A 15,289-nucleotide genomic window follows, 5' to 3' on the forward strand; every position below is an offset into this window, starting at 1 on the left:
GAAAAATGATGGGAAGCAGCGGTCTGGGGCAGGCTCTCCATGCTCATCTGCAGAACGCACAAAAAGGGGGGGGTGGAACTTGAGAGCATGGAGGGCACATCCTGACCTCTCAGACCACTAACCACACCCAGCAGCCTCTGCTGGCCGTGTTGTAATTAAGTACTTGAAACCCTGACGACTCTAAGTATGATTTGGGACCCGCAGTGTGGGCATCACCTGGGAGCTGCGTCGTAGGAATGCAGACCCCCTTCCCCCAGGCCCTGCATCAGGGGCACATGCAGCTCATCACTGGTGGAGATCCTCTCCCTGGGGGGGGATTCATTCGGTTTTCACAAGAACCCTGGGAGGTGGCTTCTGTACACCGCCACCCCCCCCCCCCGCCCTGCTTTTATAGATGTGGCACTTGGGGCTTTAAGACGGCTTCCTCCAGGTCCCACCCCAGGAGAGGGCAACACAAGCACCTGAATCAGGTCCTGGTTTACCCCAGAGCCTGGTTAACTTCTGTAAGGACAAGTTTCAAATCTGAACACTGGATCGACTCCCCCACTCCTTCCGAAGGAAAATGCTCCTATGCCCCGCCTAGTGTCTGATGACACATGTGGACAGATACACTGGGAATAAACTCCTTATGCTTTTTTTTCTTACACAAGTTTAAACAAAAACAAATGTGCAAATTAAAAACTTCATAATCAATAAATTTCAAATGCACCAGCATGTTTCTTTGCAAGGCATGATCCCAGCTCAGTGGACAGGCAGAGGGTCCTGGGACTCCCTCTAAGTCAGAATGCCAATGTCAGTCACCCCCACCCAGCCCCGTCATGCACCACTGTTATCTCGGGATCCCCTTGAGACCAGCTGGTAAGGAGCCCTTATCACGGCGTGGCCTTGCCTCGGCCATAACGTACTCTGTTATCGGAGCACGGCCAAGTCCGAGCTGTGCCACCCAGCACCAAAACCGCCTGGTCTCCTGGCGATTCAGACGAGCATAAGGAACTTAGTCATGTTGAGGTTATAAAAAAACGGAAAAGCGAAAACATTTCATGGCTGCGGAGAACCTGCATCTCGCTGGCCAGCAGCGTGAGACTCTGTAAGCACCAAGCTGCACTCCTTCCCAGGGACCCAGGGGCTTAAGAAGTTAATTGGGTAGTGGGTAGATCATTCTCAAACGGAATCAACTTCACTGCTCTCACTGGGACACTCGTGAAGTTACTTATTTCTCTGCTGTGTTTTTTGTTTTTAAAGTTTGTGTGAAGATTATTTCTGAGCTGAGCTTTGCTCTTCTCCTATTAATAAACCATCCTGGATCAGCCCATTTGTTGGAAGATGTGCCAAGAAGTGACAACTTCTAGGCAGAAATTGTATTACTCTTTAAGTAAAGCCATGACAACAAAAATAAGAAAAGGCAACATTTTAATATTAGCACTATCCCTGGTGGTTACTGATCAGTGATTATCATTCAGCGGGAACCGTGGCTCAGGCTGGACCTCTGCTGGATCTCACGGCCACCATCACACTCATCCCAGCCCCGCAAACATGCTCTTCCACGGGTCTCTACAGTCCCAGCAAGCTGGGCTCTGGTCTGACGGCAGCGTGCGGCGCAGGCGCTGTGCGTGTGTGTGCACGGGGGGGGGGGGGGGGGGGGGGGCGGCGGGGGGGGGGGTTGCTTTCTTTTTGAGAAGCCCCCGGCCCCTGTCTCGGACCCGGGCTGCCCCCCCCCCCCCCCAACACAGGAGAGCACAACACATAGAAGTAGTTTCTACAGATCTCAGGATGAAGCACACAGCACGGGCGCTCTTTCCTCCCAGGTGATTTAGTATGTAACAACACGTTTCAATTTTACCTCACTGCACATCGTCTGATCCAAACGCATCCCTGTAAACTTACCTTATCCCTCCCAATTGGAAGGGGCATCGCTGTGTAGAGATTCTTTCTTCCATCAAACACTGGTTTCCGATCCCCAAAGATCTGTGTTTTAAAGTGCTGGACCATATGTTCCACTATTTCCCTGAAATAGGACAGAATTCAAGCAAAATGTCAATAAAATCAGAGAAATGGCATGCAAGGACATTCTTCTAACACCGGTTTATGAGCCATTTTGTAAGACCTGTGGCTCCTTCTAGTGAGATGACTTTCAACGTCCTTCTCTAAAGACTCAGATCAGAACCTTCAGTGGGCTGACGCTCGCTCGCTCGGTCAAACACGGGAGAGCCTCCCCCACGCCGGGCACCCTGCACCCTACATCCGGCAGACAACACATGCACCCAGAACCTCCTGGGGTTCCTGTTCCCAAAGCTGGAGGATCGGATACCACGTGCTCTGCAGGCTGACTCTGTAGGATCGCCCACCAGAGCAGACACCACCCCTCCCTGGTCGACACTGGGTGCTGGCTCGGCTGTGGCCTTGCTCTGGTCACTGCCAAGTCCAAAGAGGTGACCCACGCCGAGGCTTTCCTGGGGTTTGTGTGTCTGGCTTGGCCTCTTATGCTCCTGGGATCTGCTGTAAGTATGCACCCTGGGTGCCGCTGCCCTTTCATCTGGGCTCCAGAACAAAGACCCTAAACTTGCCTCAAAGCCCAGGGGCAGCCTGACCCAGCCAGGACGGTCAGGTGACCTGCAGGGCCATGAGCACGAAACAGGATCTCTGTTGTGACAGGCACTGAGATGCTGGTGCTGCGTGTGACCTGGGCATCACAGCGGCAGAAGTCCAACAAACACACAGGAACCCTTCTGTTTCGGGGCTCCGTAGGCAGACTAGACCTGTGCCCCCCCCCCCTTGCCCACTGTGCCTGCCTGGCCACAGCTCAGCAGGGAGGCGTGCAGGAACACACTCTGAATGGCCAGAGACAGCTCAACTATCCCACTGGCTCAAGGCTCAAGGAAAAGCAATGCCCATCCACCCTCTCTGCCGGTCTGCTCCAAGAGGGCCCCACTTAGCACCTCTGTCAGCATCTCAGGGTGGTTTTGAGGCATTTTGATTTAACTCCCCAAGTACTTGACTCTTCTTACACACAATGCCTCATAAAATACAGACAGGAAAGGCCGTGATACCAGCCTGGCCCCCCAAAGGTCCCTCGTAAGGGAAAAATGCAAAGGATTGATAGTGAATGGACTGGGACAGGCTCCAAATCTCAGTCATTGTCAGCAGCTCATGGGATGTGGGAGCAGGGCAAGTGGGGTGAGGGGAGGGAGAGGACATCTGACAGACCGCCCCCAGCAGGGCAGATCTGAGCTCAGCTTGGTTCTAAGGATCTTTTTCTCTCTGGTCTAGAGCTTTGGTCATCCTTCAGGAAGCAAGAATTCATTCCCTTCCTTTGCCAGAATATGAGGACAGCTGGCCTACGAAGGCTTTCCTTATTCAAACTGGCTTTGCCCAGTCGACCTTCAACTGTGCTCATCACGGCCGATGAGGCGCTAGGGAGGCAGCCAATCCTGCCCAGACACCCAGTGCCTAAGACACCCCTGGGGCAAACAGAGCCTCTGGGCATCATCTTCTCTGATGGTTCCACCGAGAGCGCACACCAGGCCTCTAACACAGTGTGGGGCATCACAGCGCACCCCCAGCCAGCAGCCACAGTGCCGCGTCTCCACACGCTCCTCTGGGCCATCATCAGAGAGAGGCTGTCTCCAGACCACCACTCTCCAAGCTTCAAAGACCCCAGCCTCTCGGTCAAGGTGTCCCTGTCCACTCAAGCTCCAGACAGCTCTATGGAGAGTTCCACCCACACCCAAAGAGCAAGTCATCCAACTGGATGCAAATTTATTCTGGACAGAATAAAGAGGACCATGAGCTAATCTCACTTATAAACACGGATAAAGAAACAGTACAGCTGACCCTGGAACAGGGCAAGGGTGAGGGGCGCCAACCCCCTACACAGTCAAAACCCCACATATAACTTTTGACAGTCCCACAACTTAACTACTAATAGCCTACTACGGACCAACACCGGTATCTGAGTGGATCAACACACATTTTGTATATTGTACGTATTGTATACTGTAGTCTTACAATAAAATAAGCTAGAGAAAAGAAAACGTTATTAAGAAAATCACGAGGAAATAAAAATACATTTACTTTAGTACCGTATTTATTGAAAAAAAATCCACACAAGTGGACCTGAGCAGTTCAAGCCGGGTTGTTCAAGGGTCCACTCACTGTATTAACAAACTGAGTTCAGCAACTCATGAAAAATGACACTGAGTGAATGTTGGGCAGATACCAGGAATGAAAGGCTGGACTTAACTTGACAAAAGTAACCAACACAAAATATATTACAGACATCAAGTAAAATCTACAGCTGCAACGCTTCTGGAAGAAAACACAGGAGAAAAGTCTCTAATGACCCTTGGGATAGACAAAGATTTCTTAGAACACAAACAGTATGAACTGCAAAAATAAAATAATAAATTCAAAAACATCATCAAAATGAAAACTTTTACTCTTTAAAAGCTACGGTTACAAAAAGGAAGACAAGACACCGGAAGCAAATATTCGAGAAACACACACATACATGTCTGACAGAGGACATGCACGCATAGTATGTTTTAAAAATTCTCGTAGCTCAGTAAGACAAACAAGTGAACTGGAAACAATGGGGAAAGGCTAAGAACAGACACACTGGAAAAGCTGCTACAGGAACGGCCAGGAAGCACGCAAAAAGACACTCCTCGTCGGTCACTGGAACCACGAGGAGACCCCAGCACGCACCCACCGGCTCTGGGAGCATCACAAAGACTGCTCAGGCCGGGTCGGCGAAGGCCAGCAGGGACAACAGATTCACCTGGTGCTGCCGTGAAGTTACAAGAGTACGGCCACTCTATGGGGGAAAGCTGGCCATTTCTGATAAAGGCCAATGGATATTCACCACGTTATCCAGTAACACCCAATAGTTACGTAAGAGAAATGAAAGCACATAACCACATCAACACTTGTATGCAAACGTCTGTCACAGTCCCAAACTGGGAACAGCTCGTACGTCTGTCAACTGGTGAACAGACCGATTAGGGCACAAGTTTACAACGGGACACTTACTCCATCGTGTGGATTGCTAGCACGTGCAAGCCGCTGGCCGCATCTTAGAAATGCGCTCGGAAGGAGGCCAGTACAACAGGGTACGCGCTGCAGGATCCACCTGTAGGGGACTCTCTCAAAGGCCAAAATGAATCCTCAACAGAAGGCTCCTCAGTGGTTGCCTCTGGACAGGGGCGGGGATAGCTGCAAAGGGGCCGGAAGGAGCTTTGGGGGGGTCAGAGTGTTCCACACCCTGATTAAGGTGGTGTTATATGTGTACACACGGGTTTTTTTTAAAGCTCATTAACTATAAACTAAAAATGGATGCATTTTGTTGTATGTAATTATATCTCAATAAATTTGATTTATATTTTAAAAAACATGTAAAAAAATTTTAAATTACAATTATCTCAAAGATGTAGGAAAAAGCATTTACTAAAATTCAACACCTATTCACAATTTTCTTTTTTTTTTAAGTTAGCAAACTAGGAACAGGTGGAAATTGTCCTTCATCTGGTAGAGCTCTCCCTCCGAGATTCACAATAAAACAAAGATGCGGCTTTTGCCGCTTGTGTCCAAAGCTGGACTACAGACCACGGGCAGCACGGAAGGATAAGAATGGGAGAAGGACGTAAAGAGGAAAAACTACCATTACTGGCGGACATTAGTGCTGTATTTGTTGAAAACCCAGGCGAACCTGCAGAAAAGCGCAGTCCTTGCCTTTCTACCTGTGTAATTCCAGGGCCCAGTACATCGCGGATACTCCATAAATGCACACATCTCCCCCGAGTACTAAGTCTTTATTTGTTCATTTACTCACTCACTCACTCATTCATTTGTTCGCACTCTCAGGCGGGCGGTGAGGAAGGGGAGGAGCTTGTGGGCGAGGTCAATCATCAAAGAAACCCAGGAAGCCCAGTTTCACGCACGAGTGCAATGAGGGAAGGGACTGGTATCCAGTATTCGCAGCACTAAGCTGGAGCCCATGCCACTTGTCTCTACGAACGCTTACTACCCTGAGTTGAATCCATCGGCTGGCATGACAGTTCCACTCACATACCAGTGGGCTCTTCTGTGGCAGGAGTCACATCCTACGCACTCAGGAACTGTCAGCACCTGGCAGAATGTGGCACAGCTGGGGCTCAGTAAATATTTGGTGAAAGAAGGAAGCCGTTCAATCACTGCAGGCAGGAGTCACCCCGACGTACTACAAAGCAGCCCTGCTCGGGCGACCAGTCATCCAGAACCCTGGCCGCCACAAGGATGGAGAGAAGACCCCAATTATCACCCATGTTCTCCTCCCATGCCTCAGTGGCTGACTCTCGTGGCAAGGAGGGCGCTGTCACCTTGTACGATCTTGTGCAAAACATAAAAAGGGATCATACCACTTAATTTTTAAGACAGGATGCCCACTAATTCTAAAATATGGAGGTCCCTTCCCTTCATTAACACTGACCGGCTCCCTTTGGCCAGTAACTCACTCACTTTCCTTCCTTCCTTCCTTCCTGTTTCTTGGTGTCTCTCCATTTTAATAGTGGTGCAATAAAGTAACATAAAACTTGCCATTTCAGGGCAACCCTCTCGGGTCGCCTCCCTCTTGGGGAGCTTTGTACTACTGTTCAATATTCCTCAATAAACTTTGCTGCCCACAAAAAACCAAAACAACAACAAAAAAACCCCTCAAAAAACAACTTGCCATTTCACTCACTGTTCCATGTACGGCTCGGCGGCATGAGGTACATTCACACTGCTGTGCAACCATCACCACAGCCCGTCTCCAGGCCTTCCTCGGATTCCTCAGGGGCAGGCCTGCACCCATTAAACAAGAGCCCCAGGGACCTGACTTGACTAGCTGCTCCTTAGCAACTGTTGGGAGACTTCTGACAGCAACTACCTGGGGACGTGTGACTTGCTGGGTCTCTGTGTTTAGTTCTTCCTTCTCACCATGTTTGACCCTGGACTACACGAGTTTGGCTCCCAGGACAAACACCTTTACTAAACATGAACCCCAGGCTACGCTCCTGACTTCACTCAAAAGGCAACAGTGCCCAAAGACTATGGGTGCTCACTCTGCAGACCCCTTCTGGACTCGTCTCTTACAGAATGGTGCTCGTATTAAAATGTCTGCCGGGCTTGTCACACGCACAACACACTCAGTCCCCACAGAGCCTCAGAGGACGCAGAGACACACAAACACAATCTACTAAGGGGAAGCAGCAAGATGCGAAACCGCCTGGCAGTAACCAGAATATGTTTGCTAATCCAAACAGGCTGGCCCGCTCCCTATTTGCTTTGTTTACCCTTTTGCCATAATTCTGGGCAAGTTTTCTCTTTTAAAAAAAAAAGGTAGTCTTGGGGTGCCTGGGTGGCTCAGTCAGTTAAGTTTCTGAGTCTTGATTTAGGCTCAGGTCATGATCTCAGGGTCGTGAGAATGAGCCCCAGGCTCGGTGGGGAGCCTGCTTAAAATTCTCTCTCCCTCTCCTTCTGTGTGCTCTCTCTCCCCCTCTAAACAAACAAACCAATAAATAAAATGTAGTCTTTTAATTCCTAACTACAGAGGTTTTGCATTACTACATCTTCACTATCAACTTCAAATACAGATAATGCCGAAAGTCTGCCTAGACCACCTCCTCATCTCAATCCTCTTCTCAGAAGTGATTTGATCATTTTCAAATCTATGCATTTACAAAAATACACACGTACATAAAAAGAAATACAGTGTATTATGCTTTTTCAAACATATGGCATCAAACCCATGGTTCTGGAGCTTGCTGTTTTCCCTCTAGGTTTCTCTGAGACCTTCCCTTGTCACTAGATACAAAGTGGCCATCAAGTCTAGAAAGAGAGATATTATTGTATCATGTGCCATAACTCATATCAACAGACCACTTATGACCTAGTTGTCTGTTTCCAGACTTGATGTTCACACTGGAAGCTCCCTTTCACTGTTGTCTACAGTTGCATTGTACTGCACAGAATGTTGACTTAACCATCCCTCCTGACTGACATGGGGATGGTTTCGCTGTTTTCCCATCACAATATTAGACATCCTTGTACATCTCTCTTTGGGATAAATACTTAAAAGAAAAGGATATACATACTATTTTAATTTTAACATAATCACTCTTCTAAAAAGCCTTGACCAAATGGACAATCCCTCTAGTGGGCACTGCCCAAAGTACAGAGCAGGCTGCAAACAACACAGCCGTGCGGCACCACCCACCTCCTGCCACGCCACCCCACCTCCTGCCACGCCACCCACCTCCTGCCACGCCACCCACCTCCTGCCACGCCACCCCACCTCCTGCCACGCCACCCCACCTCCTGCCACGCCACCCACCTCCTGCCACGCCACCCCACCTCCTGCCACACCCACGCACAGCCACACCCCGGGCACACGGTGATCACTTCTGCAGTGTTCTCTTAGGGCCACTTGACAGAGCTCGAGAGGAACAAGCAAGCAAGGACGGTCAAAAGACAAGGAGCACGCCTTCTTTTTGTAGGCCATCCTGCGCTCTGAGCAGAGTGCGGCTAATTTTGGCCCACTGCAAAGGTTTCCTAGTGCCGCTGGCAATGCCCACCCAGCCGAGACCCGCGCCGTGCTCTGGCTACTCCGTGGGACCATCTCTGCACCCACAGTGATAGTGGACGCATCCTGGGACGAGGTACCTTGCCTTATACTGAACCCCTCCTACAGCAGCCATTCGGTGAACAGGGATGGATGGTATGGCCAGGGATGGAGGGTACACAAGGCGAGAACTCACAGTGACGCATCATACAGTATATGGATGGCAGTTTTCACTCAGCTTTGCACAAAGCTTCAGGGTTGAACTTATTAAACATCTACCATGTGCCCTGCACAAGGCTGGGGGCACTCAGAATTAAGACACTGTCCTTGCTGTCACAGAGACTGTCGTGTGGAAGGAGAACTAGGTAAGGAGATGGGATGTTAAGGACCATCGCGCCAGTCACTCCCGGGGGACAGAGCACAGCCTCCCTCCAGCAGCGCAGGCTCCGAGTACTACCAGTCGCTGCCAGCAGCACTCCTCCCCACTGGGGCCGTGAACCGCGCCTCTCTCGCCCACACCGCACCCCCATGGTACCCACCTCATGAGTGGGGGTTTCGTAAGTGTGGCTGGTCATGCTGCCAGCAAGGCTGGAAGAGGGAGGATGAAGCAAAGTGCTAGATGTGGGTTTGGGTAACAGGAAAACTTCACTTCCAACATTTTTCCTACACTATTTTGATGGATAACAATTTTGAGATTGGACCTTAGCCAAAGTCCATCAGGAGTCAGAGTAAAATAAAGAATCCTGAAGGCTCACACATTTAACTGGGCCGTAATTCTCAGGTTGGCTCAAAACCCAGGGGAGAGCATGGCATGCTAGTAAGTGGGCCGGCCTTGGCCACAAAAATGCAGCCCAAACCCCATCTTTATGACTTACTGTTTGACTTGAGGGAATTTCCAAACACCGGGTAACTTTAGAACCTTGTCGATGTAACTACAACAAGGATGTGGCGGCGCAGTCAGGTAAAGACATCAGATTTTACCACCAGCAGCCTTTTTCTGTTGCCAGATGACAAAGCCTTAGTCATCTCTCCTTCATGGGGAAAAAATAACAACAACAACAACAACAAAAACCACCTCATCTTGTATAACGGGGCTGATGGCGTAATAAGAGCCCAACGGCCACCATACCAAGAAAAAGCCCAGAAAGTGCGCATGCTTCTCTGTGCCTCATCCTCTGAGAGTATACTGAGTCTGTTCCACACAGGTGTTTGCCTCAGGGAAACTCAGCGACAAACAGGGCCATTCACGGACAGGCTCACAGCGCTTCAGACTGGAAGGTCGTCCGTAAAGACAGCTGTTGAAACCAATTGTGCCCAAAGTTTTTCTTCAGAAACACGTGTTTTTTAGTAAGCACGTATCTTAAAGGTTCTCATATAACTGTCAAGGGCTGTCTCTTTGGAGCCATACCTTTGTGGGATAAATACTTAGTGGTACAATTGGTGGATCAAAGGGCATACACTATTTTTATTTTAATATTACACCAAATCACCCTCTCAAGAGCGCGGACTGGGACGCTGGGCTGGCTCAGCCGGTAGAGCAAGCAACTCTCAAACTCAGGATTATGAATTCAAGCCCTACACTGGACATGGAGCCTACTTAAAAAAATTAAAAATAAAGAGCCTGGACCAATGTATATTGGTCACACTGGGCAAATCCGGTTGCTTAGTTTTTTTTTTTAAGATTTTATTTATTTATTTGAGAGAGGATGAGAGGAGAGAGAGAGCACATGAGAGGGGGGAGGGTCAGAGGGAGAAGCAGACTCCCTGCTGAGCAGGGAGCCTGATGCGGGACTCGATCCCTGGACTCCAGGATCATGACCTGAGCCGAAGGCAGTCGCTTAACCAACTGAGCCACCCAGGCGCCCTGCTTAGTTTTTTTTTTTTAAGATAGAAGCTTTTTTTAAAAATTTAAATTCAATTAGCCAACAGATAATATATCATTCGTTTCAGATGTAGTGTTCAATGATTCATTAGTTGTATATAACACCCAGTGCTCATCACATGACGTGCCCTCCTTAATGCCCATCACCCTGTTACCCCATCCCCCCAACCTCCTCCCCTCCAGCAACCCTCAGTTTGTTTCCCAGAGTCAAGAGTCTCCATGGTTTGGTCTCCCTCTCTGATTTCTTCCCATTCAGTTTTCTCTCCCTTCCTCTACGCTATTCCTTACGTTCCACATATGAGTGAAACCATATAATTGTCTTTCTCTGACTGACTTATTTCCCTTAGCATAATACCCTCCAGTCCCATCCATGTCGATGTAAATGGTAGGGATTCATCCGTTCTGATGGCTGCGTAATATTCCATTGTCTATACGGACCACATCTTCTGTATCCATTCATCTGTCAATGGACACCTGGGCTCTTCCCACAGTTTGGCGATTGCGGACATTGCTATGAGCATTGGGGTGCAGGTGCCCCTTTTTTCACTACATCTGTATCTGCAGGGTAAATACCCAGTCCAACCGTTTAGTTTTATAGATAAGGGAACTGAATCCCCAAACATTCTTTCTCTTAAAAAGATTGTAATCAGGAAAAACAATATTCTAGCAAAGAGCACTTCACAAGGCACCAGCCCAAACTGGGCTGCCAACGTGAGTTCTCAAACTGCAACTGAGAATTGTTTCTGACCAGGACAAAGCAATTAGTATTGGACTTACCCTTCCACCTTAACTACAAAACTAGAGAAAATATGAGACGGCTATTTTTGGCAAAATGAAAAACAGGCAGCTTAAGACTGTGATTACTGAGGCAAGGGAAACACATGAGGTAAGCCGCACACCCACTCAGCCAGGGGGCAGTTTCCAAACCACAACCCGGGGGAAGGAGCACCGGACAGCAGCAGTCCTGTCGCACTGAGGAGATGGGGAGCAGAGTCTGGGTCTGCAGAAGAGGTAGGAGTTTGTGGGGCAAGGTACCAGAGAAGACAGCAAAAGCCAGCCTCCCTCGATGTAATGTACGTAATGTTCAACAACAACAATTTACTATGTGTGTAAATAAGCAAAAGGGTGGCATGAGTAATCTAAGGAAAAACCTGTCGATAGGAACAGATCTTGAAATGAGTCATATGTTGTAATTAGCAGACAAGGACTGCTATAATACACATGCTGTTACTGTAAGTACATTCAGGTCATTAAGAAAAAGATGGGGACAATGAGTGAACAGCTGGGGAGTCTCAGCAGAGAAACTATGATAAAGAACCAAATGCAAAATCTAGAACTGAAAAGTACTGTATCTAAATGAAAAACAATTATTAGACGATTACCACAGAAGATTGGATACGACAAAAAAAAGTGGAGGAGGTAAAGTGATCTTGAAGACAGATCAATAAGGATTATCCAAACTGTAGAAAGAGAGGAAAAAGACTTTTTTAAAAATCACAGGCTCAATGACCTGAAGACAATATAAAAATGGCCTAACAAACACATAATTGCAATCCCATAAAGGAGAAAATGGGGCAGAAAAAATATTTTAAGAAATGACAGCCAGCATTTCACCCAAACTTCATGAAAGATAATCAACATACAAATCCAGAAAAACTCTAATGAACACCAAGAAGGAAAAATACAAAGAAAATCACACTTAGGTACGTCAGAATCAAACTGCTGAAAAGCAAAATTAAAACAGAAAATATTCACAGGAAAAAATGACAAATTACATACAGGTGAAATACAATAAGAAAATAAACTGAAAATTCGTCAGAAATAATGATGATTAAAAGGTAATATAATGACAACTTTAAAGTGTTGGGGGGAAAAGGTAAATTTAGAATTCTATATCCAGCAAAAAAAATCTTTCAAAAATAAGAAGGAAATAAACACATTTGTAGATTTCAAAAAGGTGCTAGAAGAATTCATCATGGGCACACTTGCACAAGAAAGGCTAAAGGATATTCTTCAGGCTGAAAGGAAATGGTGCCAGGTGAAAACACTCATCAGCAGAGACCGAGGTATGGTTCATATATGGGTAAACAGACTGTTTTCTTAATCTCCTTAAACTAACAGCATCGTACCATGGAATTTATAATGTATACAGAAGTAAAATACATGACAACAATAGACAGACGGGTAAATAGAATTACACTACTATAAAATTCTTACATTTTATATGAAGTTACAGTATTAACACTAAGTAGACTGGTAAATCAAAGATGCATACTGAAATTTGGAAAGCAATCACTTAAAAAGCAAAAAGAGGTAAAGTTACAAACAAGAAGAGGGAATAAATGGAATAAAGAACGTTTGATGAGCTCAAAAGGAGAAGGGAAAAGAGAAACAAGAATAAAAAAACAGATACAGAAATTTAAAAAAATAGCGAGATGGTAGACTTCAACCACAGATAATTAAATTTAAATTTACATTATATTTAAGCAAATCTAACATACCCATTAAAATCCAGAAATAAGGGGCACCTGGGTGTCCCAGTTGGTTAAGAAACTGCCTTCGGCTCAGGTCGTGATCCTGGAGTCCCGGGATCGAGTCCCGCATCGGGCTCCCTGCTCAGCGGGGAGTCTGCTTCTCCCTCTGACCCTCCCCCCTCTCATGCTCTATCTCATTCTCTCTCTCAAATAAATAAATAAAATTTAAAAAAAAATTCAGAAATAAAGTAAGTCCCTGTGATATCTACAATGGACATACTTGACATACGCACTCACAAACACACACACACACACACAGGTTGAGAGCACAAGTATGTACAAAGGTATGTATCAGCTCAACAGTATGCCTAAGAATGGTTGAGACTGTATTGATAATCAGGCAGGAAAGGCTTTTTAAACAAGAAGAGTTACAAAATATGGAGAATACTTCCTAGTGATGAAGAGGTCAATTTACCATGGAAGACAAAAAATTATAAATGTGTCTATCTAGTAACAGAGCTTTGAAACACATGAAATAAAAACAGTACTAAAGGGAGAAATAGACAAATCCACATCACAGTAGGACAAAAACAATGAGAATGGGTATAAAGGATTGGAACAATACTATCAACCAACTCCATCTACTATTCATAAATCTCCAACCCCACCAAAACCAGGATACACATTCTTTTCAAGTGTCTCAATAACACTTAAGATAAATCACAGGCTTAGCCATAAAATAAGTTCCAATAAATTTCAGAAGACTGAAATCTTACAGAGTATGTTCATAAAGGAATTAAATTAGCAATCAATGACAACAGGGTATCAAACAAACAAACAAACAAACAAAAAACCCCAAAGAGTTAAAATTTGAACATATTTCTAAAAACAAATAAAAAAACATGAGTTAAAGAAGAATACACAGGGAAAATGAGAAAATATTTTGAATGAAAATTAAAATGTATCAAAACCTGTGGGCTATAGCTAAAACCAGGCTCAGAGGGAAATCTACAGCCTCAAACAAAAGGACTGGAGAAGAAGGAAGGTTTAAATTTGATGATCTAACCTCAAAATGAATAGGGTTTTAAGAAAGATCAGAGAAAAGAAAACGGAAGGGGGGCATCAACAAAAGAGAAAAATCAGCAAAGTAAAATGCTGTTTCTGTGAAAAGAAGAATATAATTGACAAACCCCTAGCAAAGCGGATGAAGGCAGAGAGAGAAGACACAAACAGGGTCTGCCCTACAAGTCCCACAGACGTTAAAGGGACCCTGTCAACAGTTTTTAGCAAGTCAACTCAACCACGTAGATGAAACAGACTCCTTGAAAGACGCAAACTATCAAACTGACACAAAAAGAGAAAATTCTGAACAGCCCGATCTCTGATAAAGAAATTAAACGGTATGAAGAAAACTCTAGGTCCACGTGATTTCAATGACACATTCAGTGACACATTTAAGAAAGAAATTATACCACTCTTTTACTTTCCTCTTCCATCTGGAAAGGACGGAGCACCTCCCAGCATGCGTGACAATGTCACATACCCCTGCTATCAAAACCTGAGAAGAAAAGTACAGATCAATGTCTCTCGGAAGTAGAGACACAAAAATTGACAACAAAATGCTAATAAATTAAATCTGGCAATATAGAAAATAATTGATCATGACTAAAGATGTGGGTAAAATAATACATCATGACTCGGAAATTCAAGCTAATTTAACATAAAAAAATCAATGCAATACACCTCATTAACAGGAGGTGGGAAGGGGCGTCTGTGGGGCTCAGTCAGTTCAGAGTCCGACTCTTCGTTTCGGCTCAGGTCATGATCTCAGGGTCATGAGATCAAGCCCTGCATCAGGCTCTGCACTCAGCACGGAGTCTGCTTGAGACTCTCTCCCTCTGCCCCCCCACCCTCCCTCAAATAAATAAATCTTTAAAAATAAAACAGGACTTGGGGGAAAAAAAGAAGAAAAACTACATGATCACCCCAACAGATGCAGAGAAAGCATTTGACAGAACTCAACACCTAATGATGAGGATATTTCTCAGCAAATCAGGAGAGAATTCCCTCAGCCTGACAAAGAGTCTCCAAGAAAATCCTACAACTAACAGAATATTTTATAGGTGAAGGAATGAATGATTCCCCCATAAGAGTGGAAACAAGGCAAGGATGTCTGTTTTCACCACATATATTCAACATTATTTATACTGGATTTCTTAGCCGCTGCAATAAAGTGAGTAAAAAATAAATTAATTAATTAATAAAATGCATTAGAAACTGGAAAGAAATAAAACGATCTTTGTTAAAAAATGAAAAACTCTTCAACATCTTTAAAGTGCACAACTAAATGGTTTTAGT

At 45.8% G+C, this 15,289-nt stretch overlaps 1 protein-coding gene across 5 annotated transcripts in view; it reads right to left on the reverse strand.

Annotated features, from left to right (window-relative positions):
- The window catches only part of AGO2 (argonaute RISC catalytic component 2), a 110,763-nt gene that overhangs the window by 42,230 nt on the left and 53,244 nt on the right, over positions 1-15,289 (reverse strand). For all 5 annotated transcript variants that reach the window (XM_032415646.1, XM_032415648.1, XM_032415644.1 and 2 more), the window contains exon 3: positions 1,885-2,005. In XM_032415646.1, coding sequence (XP_032271537.1) covers positions 1,885-2,005 — 121 coding nt within the window. The remainder of the gene's footprint in view (positions 1-1,884; positions 2,006-15,289) is intronic.

Source organism: Phoca vitulina, unplaced genomic scaffold (genome assembly GCF_004348235.1).
Source record: "Phoca vitulina isolate PV1807 unplaced genomic scaffold, GSC_HSeal_1.0 scaffold18, whole genome shotgun sequence".
Lineage (NCBI taxonomy): Eukaryota > Metazoa > Chordata > Mammalia > Carnivora > Phocidae > Phoca > Phoca vitulina.